Source organism: Heterodontus francisci, chromosome 16, assembly GCF_036365525.1.
Source record: "Heterodontus francisci isolate sHetFra1 chromosome 16, sHetFra1.hap1, whole genome shotgun sequence".
NCBI classification, from domain to species: Eukaryota; Metazoa; Chordata; class Chondrichthyes; order Heterodontiformes; family Heterodontidae; genus Heterodontus; species Heterodontus francisci.
The window spans coordinates 85,773,608-85,794,411 of record NC_090386.1 but is presented as its reverse complement, the minus strand read 5'-3'; the positions used below and the strand labels follow the sequence as shown (position 1 = coordinate 85,794,411).

At 42.9% G+C, this 20,804-nt stretch overlaps 1 protein-coding gene across 1 annotated transcript in view; it reads right to left on the bottom strand.

Moving 5' to 3' along the window:
* The window catches only part of LOC137378269 (1-phosphatidylinositol 4,5-bisphosphate phosphodiesterase gamma-1-like), a 144,367-nt gene that overhangs the window by 79,385 nt on the left and 44,178 nt on the right, over positions 1-20,804 (bottom strand). Inside the window, exons 2-3 of the mRNA XM_068048509.1 lie at positions 2,260-2,424; positions 1,421-1,514 (exon numbers count right to left, since the gene is read on the bottom strand). Of these exons, the coding sequence (XP_067904610.1) occupies positions 1,421-1,514; positions 2,260-2,424 (259 nt within the window). The remainder of the gene's footprint in view (positions 1-1,420; positions 1,515-2,259; positions 2,425-20,804) is intronic.

Below are 20,804 nucleotides of genomic sequence, written 5' to 3'. Positions count from 1 at the left end.
TTTTGAATGGAAATTAGGTCTGTAACTGTGTCCTGCTATTACTACACCTTTCTGCCTGTGGTAGTACTGCAACTTCCATTCTGAATATGGATATGAGAATTTAAAACACAAAAAATTGATAGGAGATGCTTGTAGACCTAAGCTTTGAAATATATTATTGACACAAATTTGCAGCTGAGCTAGCCATCATCAATGTAAATTTCTTCTGAGCATTTGAGTGTCAAAAACCCATAATCGGTCATGATTGAAGCAGTATTTTGATTTATTCATTACTAAAAAAACTAATGAGTCGAATTCAAAATGTATTCATTTCTTTATCACAGAGGGCTGTGGATGATTAGTCATTGAGTATATTCAAGGTTGAGATGGATATAGCTTTGAAGTCTTGTGGCATCAAGAGATATGGGGATTGGGCAGGAAGATGGAGTCGAGGTCAAAGATCAGCCATGATCTTATTGAATGGCACAGCAGGCTCATGAGAGCCATACAGCCTACTCCTGACCATAATTTTTATGTTCATCTGTTCTTATAATGGAGAATAATGTACAGTGATCCCAAAAACACAACTAACAATCCGAGATTACCATAATATAAAAATTGAGCGTGAATTATTTTAATCACTGTAAAACAGTGATCCAGTTATTGTGTGACTGGTAGTCAGATTTCAGTCTGCTCATAATAATTTGAAGTCATTTTTATTCTAAAAATTTTGAATTATCCAATATCTTGCAGTGAGCAACATAAATCATGCAGCAAAATGGAAACATAAATGTAAAATAAATTGAATTATCAGATAAATTGAATTGATTTTGAATTAAAAGGAGACTACTTATTTTCAAGTGTTTTTTGACTCAAGGCATGAAAGTTGCTGCAATGTCATAGTAACTTCGGGGTGTAAGCCACCTCACAATGCTGCAGAATGGCTTGAAAAAGTCCTGGAATCAGGCACATGTGACTGCTTGCTATATGGCAATGTGAAGGGATTGGGGTGGGGGGGTGGGGAGGTGGCGTTGTGCAGTTTCTAATCATTACTGAAGGTGATTGTCTAGAATGCGCTACCCCCGAAAGGGCAGTGGAAGTAGATTCAATAGTAACTTTCAAAAGGGAGTTGGATATATATTTGAAAAGGAAAATTTGCATGTCTACAGACAAAGAGCGGGGGAATGGGACTAACTGGATCGTTCTTTTGAAGAGCTGGCACAGACATGATGGGTTGAATGGCCTCCTTCTGAGCTACATGATTCTATGTTTAAGATATTGAGAAGGGACAATCCACTTACTGTGAATATTCAGTTGTATCAAGTATCTCCATTGATTAGATATACAGTCAATGCTTCACTATAGGAATATAAGACTTGTCCAGTGCAAACACACAATCTGCCCCATTGATGCCATCCCCGAGGGGCTGCCTTCTTTTTACCTTTCTATCTGAAGTGGTGTTGGTGATTTCATGGTGTCTGTCAAAAGCCAGTTCAGGCCAGTTATCCACATGTTCATCTCTTCTTCTGAAGTAGCTGTGAAGAGCGTGACAAGAGGAAAGCGTGAGAAGGAATACAAAGCCATTCTCAAAAACTGGCTGAGCACAGCAGCCTGCAGGTTTATGTTGGCACTCGTGTCAAATCAGTGCAACATCTGCACGCAATCAAGCAATTTTATTTACAGTGATCTACACTTACAATTGCCAGACTGATGGCTAGCTGACTGGACAGAATTGTCCTTCGACAGCAGTTTAGATCTCTGCTAATAGACTGTGACATGTTGTTGACTCTTGTATGAAACATACTGGAGCCAGTTACTGGCAGTGTGAGGATATTGTATCAGTCTTCCAAAAGTGTCATTAACTTCCTACTGGACCGTACTCAGGAAGATGATGTGTGTGCATTGAGGGCGAGTTCCCAAGTTCTGCTGTGCTGAGGCAATTAGAAGAGAGAGAACATTTGTGCAAGTGTCTTCCCTCTCTCCTTTCTCTCTTGACCCCCTCCCCACCAGCTGACCTTGACCATTGCCTGGCAACCAGACGGAATGCCAGACAAAGTTGGGAGTCAGGCCATTTGCTGATTGTCTTAGCTAGGGATGTTATGTGACTGTCACAAGTTGAGCCGAAGAAGATGAGAAAACAATCACAAAATTAAGGATGCAAATGTGAAGTTGAAGGTAGTACTGAGCTAAAAACTAAATAACGAGACACTAGTCTGAAATGGAAGAATGATTGATATTGACTCAATGTCAAGAGTAGAAAGGAATTTTTCAGGACTCTACCTGCTAGACTGAGAGTTTTTAGTCGGAATTCCATTCCATAGAGAATGACGAAACAGTGAGCTAAATCAGGCCGGGATAAATCAGGCTTGGATGTATCATCCTGGTATCGTTCAAAATCCCGGGAATTTCTTCCTGAACGAATCTCTTTGATTTCCCGAATATCAACTGAAAGAGAAGAGAAAGATTTACCAAATCGATATACATGTGTTTCCATACATTCCTGCTTTATACACCAAAAGGTTAAGATTTTATGTGCAATATGGCTATTTGTATATGTCCTTGCTGGTTCAGGAGCTGATATTGCTGTTTATATAGGTCAATTTTTCCAGGGAAGTAGGCAGGAAGATGCAAAACACTGCCTGGCAAAACTGAAAACTGTCTTAACCAGTTTTTATTTCAATCGAAACATAAATATACTGCATTACAGCAAACCTTCGTTTTACAGTTTGGATTACTATTCAAAATAGTGCATAGGGACAATCTTCAATCAGGAAAGTGCTGAGGTCTTCTGTTGGAGGTGGGGAAGGAGAATAACGAGACACAATTACAACAACAACTTATATTTATACAGCACCGTTAATCTAATAAAATGTCCCAAGGTACTTCACAGGCGCGTTTATAAAGCAAAATTAGCCTCTCCTTCATGACTCTCTTGAGCTGAAAGACACCATCTCAGAAAGAAAGAAGAAAATAAAGGAAAGAAAGACTTGCATTTATATTGCACTTTTCACAATCGCAAGAGGTTCCCATAGCGCATTACAGTCAATTAAGCACTTTTGAATCATAGTTATTGTTGTAATGTAGGAAGCGTGGCAACTAATTTGCGCACAGCAAGCTCTCACAAACAGCAATGTGATAATTACCAGGTAATCTTTTTTTTAAGTAATGTTGATTGAGGGATATACATTGAGTAGTCCAGGAGGAAGAACTCCTCCGCTTCTCTTTAAAATGGTGCCAGGGGACCTTATACATCCATTAGAAAGGGCAGACAGGGCCTCGGTTTAACATCGCATCAGAAGAACGGTGTCTCTGACAGTGCAGCACTCCCTCAGTACTGCACTGGAGTGCCAGCCTAGATTTTTGTACTCGAGTTTCTGAAATGGGACTTAAACCCACAACCTCCTGACTCAGAGGCCAGACTGCTACCAACTGAGCCATGGCTGACACTCCATTAGGTTCATAAGATGTTCCCTCGACCAGAATATTACTCCATTCAGATGGACGACATTTTTAACTAACTCTCTGCCCCCTGTGCTGCTCTAATCGTTTCCCGGAAATCTCAGAAACACGAAGACAACCAATGTTGAGCTATGATGAGACAACGTTAGAGCCAAGGTTAAACATGTACGTAGTCGTTCAACATCCCGGGATTTATTTACCTGGATCACCCAATATACTCTTCTTACACATCAATCCTGATATAAAGTCACCACACACTATGTATCTTGTTTGGTTGACTTGCAAAGAATCTTTTTAAAAATCTCATACTTTTTTTGCAACCTCTTTCCACGTTTATTGGCAAAGGCTGTCTGTTTGGGGAAGGGCCAAACACGGCGACAGATCAAGTTGGGCAGCATTGCGCTGGTGACTGCTCAGGTACGGGGAAGGACTGCTGATGCTGAACAATTTGAAGGGGTGGCCCTTCAGCTTACTTCCTGAACCTTCAAACCAAACCTACCCTGTCCTTCTTTTGAACTGCGAGTAAAGTAGGTGGAAATGGTTAGTGAAGAAGAAATAACTGAATTCTGCAAAGGGGTGATTTTAGGGGATGTCTACACGGGTGCATTTAGATGGACCAAATGGCCTTCCTCATCTGTAATTATTTTGAAACTATCCAATTCCCAGCCTGTACTACTGTGTCCTATGGTTGGGTGGCCCTGGAAAGGTTTATGTGCACCCCCTCTCCCCTGCTATCTCTTATGGAGCTGCTCCAAGATGTTGTCTTGAATCCATCTCACCTAAACAGTAACAATGCGCATTAAAATAGCATTTTTAATGTAGTAAAACGTCCCAAGGTGCTCCACAGGAGTGGAATCAGACAAAGGTGAACACTGAGTCAAAGCAAGAGACATTAGGACAAGTGGTCAAAGAGTTAAGTTTTAAGGAGGAAAGAGGCAGAGAGGCCAAGAGGCTTAGGGAGGGCATTCCAGAGCTGAAGGCCTAGGCTGCTGAAGGCATGACTGCCAATGGTTGAGCCATGTGTTAGAGTCCAGATAGCCAGGTAGTGATGGATAGAACTAGAGCCTAATTGCTATACATTTTATAATCTATTATTCACAGAGACACATTACAAACATGCACCTCCTAACTCAACCATCACAGCTTCAGTCTGTTCCTACTTATAGGAGCACAAGTGAATCCCCAGTTAATGCCCACCACCTACATACAACTAAATAAACAATTAATATATAATTAACACCAAGGAAATGGGGGATACACAAGAGACCAGATTTGGAGGAATGCAGAGCTCTTGGAGGGAGACCTATGACACCATGGAGACTCCACTTCAGGATCTCCCTGCCAATAACAAATTTCATCTTTAAAAATGTTGAGAAAATCTTAGTTAAGGACATTATTTTCTAATCTAAAAGAGAGTATTTTGAACAAAAAAAACTCCTAGACTTTCCTTCTCTATTAAGTAAGTTGACTGGTAGAATGATTGACAAATAAAGCGTGTAAAGAAATGGCCAACTGATATCAATCGGGAAGATCTAACCTAGGATCCTGAACCTAGGACTTCCCTGTACCACACATGGAATCGCACATCGCTGGAGCTCAGATCAACGTCAGAAGCTGATAAATCATATCTCACTGACTTTTAGGATCCAGCATCTCAAGAAATTGGTGACTACGGTTAGCATTTTATAATACTTACAAGGGTGTGAATTTTTTTTTTATTTGTTCATGGGATGTAGGTGTTGCTGACAAGGCCATCTTATTGCCCATCACTAATTGCCCTTGAGAAAGTGCTGGCGAGCCACCTCCTTGAACTATTGTAGTCCATGTGGTGCAGGTACACTCACAGTGCTGTAAGGGAGCTAGTTCCAGGATTTTGACCCAGTGACAGTGAAGGAACATAGGAGCAAGAGTAGGCCATTCATCCCATCGAGCCTGCCCCGCCATTCAATATGATCATGGCTGATCATCCACTTCAATGCCCTTTTCCCACACTATCCTCACATCCCCTTATGTCATTGGTATTTAGAAATCTGTCAATCTCTGCTTTAAGTATATTCGATGACTGAGCTTCCACAGCCGTCAAGCGTTGAGAATTCCAAAGATTCACAACCCTATGAGTGAAGAAATTTCTTCTCATCTCTGTCCTAAGTGGCTTTTCCCTTATTTTGAGATTGTGTCCCCTGGTTCTAGACTCCCCAACCAGGGGAAACATCTTAGCTGCATCTACCCTGTCTATCCCTTTAAGTATTGTGTAGGTTTCAATGAGATCACCTCTCATTCTTCAAAACTCTAGAGAATAAAGGCCCAGTTTCCCTAATCTCCCTTCATAGGACAGTCCCGCCATCCTGGGAACAAGTCTGGTGAACCTTCGTTGCACTCCCTCTATGGCAATAATATCCTTCCTAAGGTAAGGGGACCAAAACTGCAGTCAGTACTCCAGCTGCGGTTTAACCAAGGTTCTATACAATTGAAGCAAGACTTCACTACTCCTGTACTCAAATCCACTTGCGATAAAGGCTAACATACATTTAGCCTTCCTAATTGCTTGCTGTACCAGCATGTTAGCTTTCAGTGATTTATTGACAAGGGCACCCAGTTCCCTTTGTACATCTACAATTTCTAATCTCTTACCATTTAAGAAATACTCTGCATATCTATTCTTCCTACCGAAGTGGATAACCTCATATTTTTCCACATTATATTCCATCTGCCACGTTCTTGCCCACTCACTAAGTCATCCAAATCCCCTTGAAGCCGCTTTGCATTTTCCTCACAACACACATTCCTACCTAGTTTTGTGTCATCTGTGAACTTGGAAATACTACATGTGGTGTCCACATCCAAATCATTGATATATATTGTGAACAGCTGTGGCCCAAGCACTGATCCCTGCGGTACCCCACTAGTCATAGCCTGTCAACACGAGAATGACCCTTTTATTCCTACGCTCTGCTTTCTGCCTGTTAACCAATCCTTAATCCTTGCCAGTATATTACTTCCTATTCCATGTGCTTTAATTTTGCTAACCAACGGACTTTATCAAAAGCCTTCTGAAAATTCAAGTATACCACGCCCACCGACTCCCCTTTATCAATTCTGTTCCTGAAAGAACTCCAACAAGTTCAACAAACATGATTTGTTTCCAATTGGACTCCTCAGATACTGAAGCAGTCCATGCCCACATGCAGCAAGAACTGGACAACATTCAGGCTTGAACTGATAAGTGGCAAGTAACATTCGGGCCACACAGGTGCCAAGCAATGACCATCTGCAACAAGAGAGAATCTAACCATTTCCCCTTGATGTTCAATGGCATTAACATCGCTGAAACCCCATCAGCTCCATTGACCAAAAACTTAATAACCTAAACTTAGCCAGCTATATAAATACAGTGGCTGCAAGAGCAAGTCAGAGGCTAGGAATTTTGCAGACAGTAACTCATCTCCTGACTCCCTAAAGCCTGTCCACCATCTACAAGGCACAAGTCAAGAGTGTGGTGAAATACTCTCCACTTGCCTGGATGGGTGCAGCTCCAACAACACTCAAGAAGCTCAACACCATAAATTTTCATTCGCTCCACCATGGGTGCACAGTGGCAGCAATGCGTACCATCTACAAGATGCACTGCAGCAGCTCACCAAGCCTCCTTTGACAGTACCTTCCACCGAGAGAGACAGGGCAGAAGATGCATGGGAACACCACCAACTACCTGTCAGTTCCCTGCTAAGCCACATGCATCCTGATCTAGAAATATTTTGCCGTTCCTTCACTGTCATTGGGTCAAAAACCTGGAAATCCCTCCCTAACAGCACTGTGGTTGTACCTGCACCACATGGACTGTAGTGGTTTAAGAAAGCAGCTCATCATCATCTTCTTAAGGGCAATTAGGGATGGGCAACAAATGCTGGCGTTGCCAGCGATGCTCACATCCCATGAACAATTAAAAGAAACTCCTGAATTGTGCCTTGTAGACGCTCTACAGGAACTCAAGGGTAAGTTGTACAGCAGTGCCTGGCTGTGCAGTAAAATTTCAATACAACTGAATTCTGATAAATAATTTACCCAGATACATGGGTTTGGCACGTTCTATAAGGCCGGTGTATTAAGAGTTATGGAATCAAGGTGGGTAGATGGAGTTAAAATATAAACCAGCCACGATCTAAATGAATAGCGGAACAGGCTCGAAGGACTGAAGGGCCTACTTCTGTTCTACGTTCCTGCGCACCAACATAATAAAAAAGATTTGATTTTATATAGCGTCTTTCATGACCTTAGAATGTCTCAAAGTGCTTTACAGCCAATGAAGTACTTTTAAAGTGTATTCACTGTTGTAATGTAGGAAACACAGCAGCCAATTTGTGCACAGCAAGATTCCACAAACAGCAATGTTATTATGAACAGATAATCTTTTTTTAGTGGTTTTGGTTGAAGGTTAAATATTAGCCAGGACACAAGGGCGAACTCCCCTGCTTTTCTTCAAAATAGCACTATGGGATCTTTTATATCCAGCTGAGGGGGCAGACAGGGCCTTGGTTTAACATCTCATTGGACATACGCCACTTCTGACAGTGCAGCACTCTCTCAGTACTGCACTGGAGTGTCATCCTAGATTATATGCTCAAGTTCCTGGAGTGGGACTTAAACTCACAATTTCTGACTCAGAGTAAAGGCCTGCTCGGGTCTGCAAATGAAACCTGACCCGAGCCTGACAGAACCACATCTGACCGGAGCCCGACCTGGCCCGAGTCCTTTCATTTTTTCCCGCGCCTGACCCGACCCGACCACCGGAATGTTCAACTAACCTAGCTTCCATTTTTCACTTTTTCAGCTTGTGCAGATAAGCAACAAAAACTATAACTGGACTTAGTACATTAAGATTGGAGCCATGTATCAGAGGTGGTGAGCCGAAGATTGTTATCATGGAAGTTAGTGATCGTTTGGTCACTAGTTAAACAGATACCCCATTAAGTTGTGCCCAGACAGGTTGTTTCACTACACAGTAAGTTGAAATACCAAGCAGAGTAGGAAGCACACTTCAAAGGATCTGCAGCTTCCAATGCTTCACTAACACAATTATAATACAAGGCTGTTAAGAGTGTTAGCGTGTGTCCAACTCGGCCCGACCCAAGCCCGTATGCCAGATCTGGAAGAGCAACCCGACCCGGAACTGAACCCGAACCCGACATGTTGTCGGGTCCCGTCGGGTTCAGGTTGAGTAGCCATGCTCTAACTCAGGAGGGAGGAGTGCTACCCACTGAGACATGGCTGATATACTGAATAGGAGGAGTGCTTGCAATAAAATCCTTGGATCAAAATGGTGAAGAGACAAAGCTTGGCGTTATTCAGATTCCACTGTGCAATCTTTCTTAATCAGAGGGTGCATAACAGGAGTTGTACAAAAACATTATGAGCTGAATCTTACGTCTGCCTCATTGCTTGACTACTGGGGGGGGGGGGGGAGGGGGGGGGGGAGGGGGGCTTGTACATTGGCCAGTGGACCCTGGCAGTAAGGAGATGCCTGATTTACATGCACAACAGGAATGAATTAGCATCCACTGCAGGCTTCGTGTCGACAGCTCTGGTTGGCAGGCCTCTGGTCTCAGCAGATGTCTGCATCTTCAACAGAGGCAGCTTTGTTTCACAGCTGTAGGGTCAGCTGACAGCACAACAGCTTTGAAAATTCACCAGATTTCTCCCCAGAAACATAAACTACTCCTGTACGGGAACCCCTTGCCTCTTTCGGATGGGTCTGAATCCATTTAAAAGGTCTGAGAAGAAATGGGTGATCTGCATTCTCTGACATGACAGCAACCAACAAGAGGGCAAAGCAGTAACCAGAAAGCACAAATCTAAGATGACCACAAAAATGAATTAAAGGGAAGGAGAAAAAAATAATAGAGCATGGTTAGAATGCAGAATTCTCTGCCACAAACCACTGTTGAAGCAGAGTTCAAAAGTACTTGTAAAAAGGATAGAGACAGTTGCTTGAAAAAGATTAAAGGGGATAGTGAGTGAGCAGCAGAATGGGAGTAGACTAGGCGGCGCATATGGAGAAAAAACACTGGCACATATTTGCTTGACCTAATAGCTTGTTTCCATTCTATAAATCGTCAACTCTTCTCCCATGAGGGGCATCACACTCTAGTCTGACTCTGTCCTTACCTGATGTGTGTATGTGTACACGTGTATACACGCACATGCACATACACACCCACCCATCTAATCACTCCTGTTAGAATGTTCCAGCAGTGGGAAAGTTGGACAATTTCTCCCTTCCTACCACATTCATCATTAAATTGGCTAAAAGTTATCCTCCTCTGCACAAAGCATTTGCACAGCAAGAAACTAAGCCATACAAGTCCACCATGGACCCCAATTCAAGCCGCCAATTATCTAATCTCAGTCAAGGCAGTACAAATGCTCCAATTAGCCTTAGAACCTCTGAATGGGGGGCAGTGAGACATTTCAGAAAATCACAACCAACAGTTCCACGACTGATTGCCAACCAAGTGGAGAAAGTGCATATTTATGGAAGCGAGGTAATGAGATAAAGGACCTTGGCTAAAGGCCTAGTGGTCGAAAAGCCAGGACTCTCTCACCAATATTGACCACTTAGATTGTGATGGCTCCCGTGGAACCATACCCTAGCAAGGAGTCAATGTTACATTGAGTTTTATTGAGTCCACAGCTAGAAACAGTCTATTCGGCCCAACTGGTCTATGGTGACATTAATGCTCCACACGTGCCCTCTCCCACCCATCTTCATCTCACCCTATTAGCATATCCTCTTTCTTTCTCCTTGGGATTGGGCTTTCCACATTCTTACTTCTCTTCAGGTAAAGATTTCTCCTGAATTCCTTACTGGATTTATCAGTGATTATCTTAAATTTAGGACCTTTAGTTCTGGTTTCCCCCAAAAGTCATAGTCATAGAGTTATACAGCACAGAAACAGGGCCTTTGGCCCATCGTGTCTGTGCCGGCCATTAAGCACCTATCAATTCTAATCCCATTTTCCAGCACTTGGCCCGTAGCCTAGTATGCTATGGCATTTCAAGTGCTCATCTAAATACTTCTTAAATGTTGTGAGGGTTCCTACCTCTACCACCCCTTCAGGCAGTGTGTTCCACTGGGTCAAAGATTATTTCCTCAAATCCCCTCTAAACCTCCTGCCCCTTACCTTAAATCTATGCCTCCTGGTTATTTAAGGGAAAAAGTTTCTTCCTATCTACCCTATCAATGCCCCTCATAAGTTTGTATACCTCAATCAGGTCCCCCCTCAGCCTTCTCTGCTCTAAGGAAAACAACCCTGGCCTTTTCAGTCTCTCTTCATAGCTAAAATGCTCCAGCCCAGGCAACATCCTGGTGAATCTCCTCTGCACCCTCTCCAGTGCAATCACATCCTTCCTATAGTGTGGTGCCCAGAACTGTACACAGTACTCCAGCTGTGGCCTAACTAGCATTTTATACAGCTCCATTATAACCTCCCTCTTCTTATATTCTATGCCTCGGCTAATAAAGGCAAGTATCCCATATAGAAACATAGAAAATAGGAGCAGGAGTAGGCCATTCGGCCCTTCGAACCTGTTCCGCCATTCATTACGTTCATGGCTGATCATACAACTCAGTAACCTGTTCCGGCTTTCGCCCCATATCCTTTGATCCCTTCCGCCCCAAGAGCTATATCTAACTCCTTCTTAAAAACATACAATGTTTTGGCCTCAACTGATTTCTGTGGTAGCGAATTCCACAGGCTCACCATTCTCTGGGTGAAGAAATTTCTCCTCATCTCAGTCCTGAAAGTTTTACCCCGCATCCTTACACTATGATCTCTGGTTCTGGACTCCCCCACCATCGGGAACATCCTTCCTGCATCTACCCTGTCCAGTCCTGTTAGAATTTTATAGGTTTCTATGAGCTCCCCCCTCACTCTTCTGAACTCCAGCGAATATAATCCTAACCGACTCAATCTCTCCTCATACGTCAGTCCCGCCATCCCAGGAATCAGTCTGGAAAACCTTCGCTGCACTCCCTCTATAGAAAGAACATCATTCCTCAGATAAGAAAACCAAAACTGCACACAATATTCCAGGTGTGGCCTCACCAAAGCCCTGCATAATTGCAACAAGACATCCCTGCTCCTGTACTTGAATGCTCTCGCTATGAAGGCCAACATACCATTTGACTTTTTTACCGCCTGTTGCACCTGCCTTCCTAACCACCTTATCTGCCTGTGCTGCTGCCTCAGTGATCTATCAACAAGTACACCAAGGTCCCTCTGACCCTCTGTACTTCCTAGGATCCTACTATCCAATGTATATTCCCTTGCCTTGTTAGTCCTCACAAAATGCATCACCTCACACTTCTCAGGATTAAATCCATTTGCCACTTCTCCGCCCATCTTACCAGCCCATCTTTATCATCCTGTAATCAAAGTTTTTCCTCCTCACTATTTACAACACCACCAATTTTCCTGTCATCTTTGAACTTACTGATCATACCTCCTATATTCACGTCTAAATCATTAATATACACTACAAACAGCAAGGGTCCCAGCACTGATCCCTGCGGTACACCACTGATCACGGGCTTCCACTCGCATAAACAACCCTCGACCATCACCCTCTGCCTCCTGCCACTAAGCCAATTTTGGATCCAATTTGCCAAATTGCCTTGGATCCCATGGGCTCTTACCTTCTTAACCAATCTCCTGAGGGACCTTATCAAAAGCCTTACTGAAGTCCATGTAGACTATATCAACTGCTTTACCCTCATCTACACATCTAGTCACCTCCTTGAAAAATTCAAACAAGTTTGTTAGACAGGATCTCCCCCTGACAAAGCCATGCTGCCTAACCTTGATTAATCCCTGCCTCTCCAAGTGAAGATTAATCCTGTCCCTCAGAATTTTTTCCAATAGTTTCCCGACCACTGATGTTAGACTCACCAGCCTGTAATTACCTGCTTTATCCCTGCTACCCTTCTTGAATAATGATACCACATTCGCTGTCCCCCAGTCCTCTGGTACCTCTCCTGTGGCCAGAGTGGATTTGAAAATTTGTGTCAGAGCCCCTGCTATCTCCTCCCTTGCCTCTCATAACAGCCTGGGATACATCTCATCTGGGCCTGAGGATTTATCCACTTTTAAGCCCACTAAAACAGCTAATAATTCCTCCCTTTCAATGCTAATTTGTTCAAGTACATCACAATCCCGCTCCCTGATCTCTACACCTACATCGTCCTTCTCCATAGTGAACACAGATGAACAGTAATCATTTAAAACCTCACCTATGTCCTCCGGCTCCACAGATTGCCACTTTGGTCCCTACTCGTTCCCTGGTTGTCCTCTTGCCCTTAATATACATATAAGACGCCTTGGGAGTTTCCTTTATTTTGCCCGCCAGTGTTTTTTCATGTCTGCTCTTCACGCTCCTAGTTATCTTTTTAATCCCCCCCACACACACTTTCTATACTCCTCTAGGACCTCCACTGTTTTCAGTGCTCTGAATCTGCCATAAGCATCCTTTTTTTCCTTATTCAATCCTCTATACCCCTTGACATCCAGGGTTCCCTGGACTTGTTGGTCCTACCCTTCACCATTACGGGAACATGTTGGCCCTGAACTCTCACTAGTTTTATCTTTGAATGAATCCCACTGGTCTGATGTAAGCTTTTCTACAAGTAGCTGCTCCCAGTCCACTTTGGCCAGATCCTGTTTTATCATATTGATATCGGCTTTCCCCCAATTCAGTACTTTTATTTCTGGTCCCTCTTTATCCTTTTCCATAACTACCTTAAATCTTACAGAGTTATGGTTACTATCCCCGAAATGCTCACGCACTGACAATTCTACCACTTGTCCGGCTTCCCTAGCATTAGGTCCAGTGCTGCTCCTTCTCTGTAGGACTTTCTAATGCTGGCACAAAAAGCTCTCCTGTACACACTTTAAGAATTCCGCCCCCTTTAAGCCTTTTGCACTAAGACTATCCCAGTTGATATTGGGGAAATTGAAATCCCTACTATTATTTTTACCCTCTCTGTGATTTGCCTACATATCTGCTCCTCTATCTCTCCCTGACTGTTTGAAGGACTGTCATACACTCCCAGCCAAGTGATTGTAGCCTATTTGTTTTTAAGTTCTATCTATATGGCTTCATTTGAGGAACCTTCTAAGATATCGTCCCTCCTTACTGCAGTAATTGACTCCTTGATCAACAGTGCAATGCCACCTCCTCTTTTACACCCTCCCCTGTCACGCCTGAAGATTCTATACCCTGGAATATTGAGCTGCCAGTCCTGCCCTTCTCTCAACCATGTCTCTGTGATAGCACTAATATCATATTCCCATGTGTTAATCAATGCCCTCAATTCATCTGCCTTACTTGTAAGACTCCTTGCGTTAAAATAGATGCAATCCAGCCTTGCATTATTTGCTTGTGCCTGAACAGGTCTATATTTGCTCTGCCTTCGAGACTGACTTAGTTTCTCTTCTATATTTGACTGTGCGTCACCCCCAACTGTACCTCCACTCTGCATCCCATTCCCCTGCCAAATTAGTTTACCCCCCCCACCCCCCAAACAGCACCAACAAACCTCCCAGCAAGGATGTTGGTCCCGTTCCGTTTCAGGTGCAGCCCATCCAACTTGCAGAGGTTCCACCTTCACCAGAAACAGAACCCGTGATCCAGGAATCTAAAGCCCTCCCTCCTGCACCATCTCTTCAGCCACAAGTTCATCTGCTCTATCCTCCTATTCCTATACTCACTAGCACGTGGCACTGGGAGTAATCCAGAGATTACAACCTTTGAGGTCCTGCTTTTTAATCTGCTACCTAGCTCCCTAAATTATTGTTGCAGGACTTCATCCCTCTTTCTACCTATGTCGTTGGTGCCAATGTGAACCACGACCTCTGACTGTTCACCCTCCCCCTTCAGAATGTCCTGTAGCTGCTCCATGACATCCTTGATCCTAGCACCAGAGAGGCAACATACCATCCTGGAGTCTCATTTGCGGCCACAGAAACGCCTATCTGTACCCATTACGATAGAATCCCCCATCACTATAGCTCTCCCACTCTTTTTCCTCCCCTACTGTGCAGCTGAGCCACCCGTGGTGCCATAGAGTTGGCTCTTGCTGCATTCCCCTGAGAAGCTATCTTCCCCAACAGTATCCAAAGCGGAAAATATGTTAGATAGGGAGATGGACCCAGGGGTGTCCTGCACTACCTGCCTAGTACTTCTACTCTGCCTGGAGGTCACCCATTTCCTTTCTGCCTGAGCAGTCTTTACCTACGGTGTGACTACCTCCCTGTACGTACTATCCACAATGATCTCAGCCTCGTGGATGCTCCACAGTGTCCCCAGCCTCCGCTCCAGATCTGAAACGCGGATTTCGAGTAGCTGCAGCTGGAGACACTTGCTGCACACGTGTTCACCCTGGATACTGGAAGTGTCCCTGAATTCCCACATTGCACAGGAGAAGCACTCCATGTGGCGCAGTGGTTAGCACCACAGCCTCACAGCTCCAGCGACCTGGGTTCAATTCTGGGTACTGCCTGTGTGGCGTTTGCAAGTTCTCCCTGTGTCTGCGTGGGTTTTCTCCAGGTGCTCCGGTTTCCTCCCACAGCCAAAAGACTTGCAGGTTGGTAGGTAAATTGGCTATTATAAATTGCCCCTAGTATAGGTAGCTGGTAGGGAAATATAGGGACAGGTGGGGATGTGGTAGGAATATGGGATTAGTGTAGGATTAGTATAAATGGGTGGTTGATGGTCGGCACAGACTCGGTGGGCCGAAGGGCCTGTTTCAGTGCTGTATCTCTAAACTAAACTACTGAGCTACCCTGCCATGACCTACCCTTAATTTACTCCCTTAAATTACCCAAAAATTAGATTATTTGCATTAGGGATCTTGATTCCCTAAAAAAACACTACCTACTATAGTGAAAAAAACCTGGAAAGTGGAAATATTTTTGCTACATCTGCCCTATCAAACCCTTTAACGGCATCTATCAGGTCACCTCTCAGCCTTTTCTTTTCCACAGAAAATAAATCCAAACACATTGGGAAATAATTGTTTTAAATTTATTAAGGAAATTGGAAAAAAATAATTTCCCAATGTTGCTCTGGATTTATTCTATGGACAAGCCAAATGCTTCAAAGATGTAGTGTCAGCTTATGTTTAGGAGCGAAGAGGTGGTCTCGGCTGACAAAACAGACGCCCACAGTTGTCGAGCAGCAGCAAGGCTGATGGAAGAAGGCCAGGTGTAAAATTATCTGACATAGTTTATACAGTCCCCAACAAATATAGTGGGCAGGTTTGTGCTAACACAATTTGACCGCCATACGCGGTGGCTGGTAAATCCATCTGAATGAACCAAGACAGTGCAGCAGAGATGGACTTGATTTCATGTTAAAAGTAGCAGCTGATTGAAGCTGCCCTAGGTCTCCATAGTTGTTTGCACTGTCAGCAACTGCAAGTGTCAGCCAGGGCTCAGTGGGTAGCACTCTTACTTCTGAGTCATAAAATGTTGTGGGTTCAAGTCCCACTCTCAAACTCAAGTACAAAAATCAAAGCTGACATTCCAGTGCAGTATGGAGAGAGTGCTGCACTGTCAGAGGTGCTGGCTGTCAGACAAGGCAGGAAGGGATGGAGAGTTTAATAGTAATAGTGCATCAGTGAATAAGGTCCACGCAAAGAATTATAATAAAATTAAAGGCTCTTTATCTGAATATGCAAAGAATCTGCAATAAGCTGGATAAACTGGTGGCACAAATAGATGACCAAGATTGGGAAATAAATGTTCCAGGGTACACAACATTTTGAAAAGATAGACAGAATAGAAAAGGAGGAGGAGTAGCACTGATAAAGGATGACATAAGGACAGTAGTGAGAAAGGCTCTTGGCTCAGAAGATCAGGAAGTAGAATCAGAATGGGTGAAAATTAGGAACAACAAGGGGAAGAAAATGTTGGTGGGAATAATTTATAGACACCTAAAAGTAGTTATACTGTTGGACTGAGTATTAAGCAAGAAATAATTGAAGCTTGTAACAAAGGCAATGTAATAATTGTGGAGGACTTTAATCTTCATATAGACTCGACAAATCAAAATGGCAAAGGTAGTCTGGAAGATGAGTTTGTAGAATGCTTTCGCGACAGTTTCCTGGAATAATATGTTGTGGAACCAACAAGGGATAAAGCTTTTTTAGATCTAGCATTGTGCAATGAGGCAGGGTTAATTACTAATCTCAGTAAAAGATCTGCTGGTAAAAGTGATCAGATTACAATTGAATTCCATTTAAGTTTGAAAGCGACATCCTCCAGTCCCAAGCAAGATTATTAAACTTAAACAAAGCCAAATACATAGGTATGAGGGGAGAGCTGGCTGAGGTTGTTTGGTTAAATAGACTTAAAGGTATGGCAGTAAATAAACAGTGGGAAACATTTAAACAAACAATTCAAAATGTTCAACAAAAATACATTCCATTGAATAACAAAAAATCAGCAAGAAAGATCCATCTGTGGCTTACTAGGGAAGTTAAAGATAGTATTAGATTAAAAGAGCAGGTTTTTGATGTTGCAAAGAATAGTAGTAAGCCTGAGGATTGGGAATGTTTTAGAAACCAGCAATGGGCGACTAGAAAGTTGATAAAAAGGGGAAAATATAGAAAATGAGAGTAAAGTTGCCAGGAATATTAAAACAGATTGTAAGGGATTTTACAAATATATAAAAAGGAGAGGAGTAGCTAAAGTAAACAATGGTCCCTTAGAGGCAGAGACAGGAAATGTTATCATGGGGAATAAGGAAATGGCAGAGATGTTGAATAAATATTTTGTGTTCATCATCACAGTAGACACAAATTACATACCTGAAAAAGATAACCAAAGGGCTAACAAGAGTGAGGAAATTACAGTAATTAATATCAGCAGAGAAAAAATATTGGAGAAACTTAAGGCACTAAAGGTCAGCAAATTGCCAGGACCTGTTGGCCTACATCCTTGGGTTCTAAAAGATGTAGCTGCAGAGATAATGGATACACTGGTTACGATTTTCAGAAATTCCCTAAATGTTAGAACAATCTCAGCTGATTGGAAGTTAGTAAATGTAACACTGGTATTCAAGAAAGGAGGGAGAGAGAAAACAAGGAATTACAGGCCAGTTAGCCTATCAGTCATCGGAAAAATTAAAGCAAGTTGTAATAATGCACTTAGAAAATTATGATCAGACAAAGTCAGCATGGCTTTACAAAATGGGAATTGTGTTCGACAAATTTATTAAAATTTGTTGAGGATTTAACTAGTAGGGCAGATAAAGGGGAACCAGTAGCTGTAGTATCAAAACAAGAAATGCTGGAAATACTCAAGCAGGTCTGGCAGCATCTGTGGAGAGAGAAGCAGAGTTAACATTTCAAGTCAGTGACCCTTCATCACCATTTCTGATGAAGGGTCACTGACCTGAAATGTTAACTCTGTTTCTCTCTCCACAGATGCTGCCAGACCTGCTGAGTATTTCCAGCATTTCTTGTTTTGATTTCAGATTTCCAGCATCTGCAGTATTTTGCTTACAATAGATGTAGTATACTTGGATTTCCAAAAGGACTTCGATAAGGTGCCACATAAAAGTTTAATACGCAAGAGCTCATGGAGTTGGGGGTAATATATTAACATCTGAGGACTGGTTAAGGGACAGGAAACAAAGAGCAGAGATAATGGGGTGTTTTCAAGTTGGAAGGCTGTAACTAGTGGAGTGGCGCAAGGATCAGTGCTGGGGCCTCAGCTATTTACAATCTATATTAATGACTTAGATGAAGAGAGAGTATCTAAGTTTACTGATGATACAAAGCTAGGTGAGAAAGTAAGTTATGAGATCAGGCCTTTGCTATAATATCTTGGTTCTATTTATGGTGTCTGTGGTTCTACCATCTGCCTGTTTATGTTGCAGAGTGAGATGTAGATTGGATGCAGTCATAAACTAAGAAAATCATCTTTTAAAAAGTTAGTAAGCACTGGACTACACAAAATAGGAGGCACGCTTAAAACATTTTAAGTGACCTCTTTGTAATTGAAGCCTATGACGACAATTAATGCTTAGTGCCATTTGCCTGATTATAGGCGATTGTCTGTGATAAGCAAGGATGGTGTTAAGTGGTGGAAACTGTATAAATGGTGTTAAATTCTTTTAATGTGCCAATAATGGAAGTGGCATGATGAGTGCAGCCTGCAACACCCTCTCTGAGACTCAAGTCAAACTGTGTCAATGAGGAGGACGGGGCATTCAAGCCATCGAAACACACGCTGCTTTCTGAGAGATATTACTAAAAACATCATCAAGGCTGCGGAATCCACCAAGTGCAGAATACTAGACGGGTATGGGTGGTACACCAGAGGGGCATTGATAGAAAGGGAGATGCAGTGTAATATTTTCTGAAGAAAACATCCTTTCATGCCTCCTCTCCCGAGTAACTGCAAGGCTGAATCAGGGATTGCAGGATATGTTGAGTTCCTCTCCCATGCTGTCTGCCTCACAGCAGCCCCTCATGATTTACTGAATGTAGACACTTGCCAGGCAAAGTTACAATATGAGCTTTTATTCAAAGGCTGCCAGGCAGTTGTTCAGATCTCTCTAGGCCTCATGCTCACATCTGGGCCCAATTTATTGAAAGGACATCAAACCTAATCAGTGTGGCTTTGCAAAGTTTCTGAACATGGGCGTAGGCCACCAGTTTACAAAAGCAGTCTCATTCGGCTTATACCTCCAATAAATTATACAGAGGCTCATTAAAATGGAGCATTTCCAAAAGCCCCAGTCTATATATACAGATGGGTTGCCAACCAGGAAACTCTTCTCTTTAAACAGAGTCCCGACTAATGAGAGGCTTAGTGTACAAGCACGTCGACTCCATGGAGAGATGAGTGAGGTTGTTGCCAGCACTTGAATTAAAAAACTGTGTAACCACAAGAGACTGTATTATTGCTCCATTTGATAACTGTGTACATAAATTCAGCTTCCTTAAAACCAATGGTCCTGGCTGTTTTAGTAGCCAGTGTCATCTGTTGCTCTGTGGGTAGCACTCTCACCTGAGTCAGAAGATTGTGGGTTTAAATTCTACCCAAAGACTTCAGCACAAAATCTATGCTGACGCTCCAGTGCAGTACTGAGGGAGCGCCGCACTGGCGGAAGTGCCATCTCTTGGATGAGAAGTTAAACTGAGGCTCTGTCTGTCCTCTTGGGTGGGTGTAAAAGAACCTTTAGCACTATATTGAAGACGATGAGGGGAATTCTCCCCAGTATGCTGGCCATTATTTAACCCTCAGCCGATTTCACTAAAAAAACAGATTAGCTGCTCATTATCACACTGCTGTTTGCGGGTGCTTTGCTGTGTGAAAAGTGGCTGCCTCATTTCCTATATTAGAACAGTGACTTGAAAAGTAGTTCAGCACTTGCAAAGAGCTTTGGGTTATGAAAGGTGGGATATAAACAAAAGTTTTTCTTCAAATTCTCATTATTTAAAATTAAAATATTCCACAGAATAAACAAAACTAATTTATTGCAATGACAATTGTTTATATCAGTTTGATTTGCATAAAGGGATCGGACAGGATTCTCTCACACTTACTCCAATCTGACAGGCTCAATGCAACGGGACTGACAAGCGTTTTGAACAGACGGGGGTCTGTTTTCTAGAATCTTCTCCTGTATCCCAAGCGATTCACAGATTTTAAGATTCTGCTACTGCCCCTGGTTCGAATTTCTTCCCTGAAGCACCCCCCTCCCACCCATTATAAGAAGTAGAAACTGTTGCAAATAAACAGCTGGCCTGTCAGCATCTGGAAAGAAGAAACAGCAGCTAATGTTTTGTTGATGTTATTGCACCCGCTGTTTATGCTCCATATTTTCTGCTTATATTCAGGATTTTCATGTAATGCCATATTTTCTTTTTAATCTCGATTTAAACAGGTTGCTGGAAAGCACTGATAAAACTGATTTAAAAATCCAGGTGCGGAGGTCTCAGTTTCCATAATAGAAAGGATGTGACCACAGTAGCTCTGGCCTCCAAAACATTTCCAGGGAACCCAAGTGGAAACTAGCCATACGTGCACGCCAGGCAAGAATTGGGCCACGGCTGAATTACCTGCTGACATTCACAGTCAAGGGTCACGTAGCAAAAATGGCCAGTTGGATGAAGGACTGAAGGGAAAATGCTGGTTCTGAGATTGCACATCAGCAGGAGGTAGTGAGTTTATTAGAGGAAAGGGGATGAAGGTGGAGAGGCTGGGAGGAGGAAATAATAACTCGCACTTATATTGAGCCTTTAACATAGTAAAACATCGCAAGGCACGTAACAGGAATGTTATCAAACAAAATTTGAC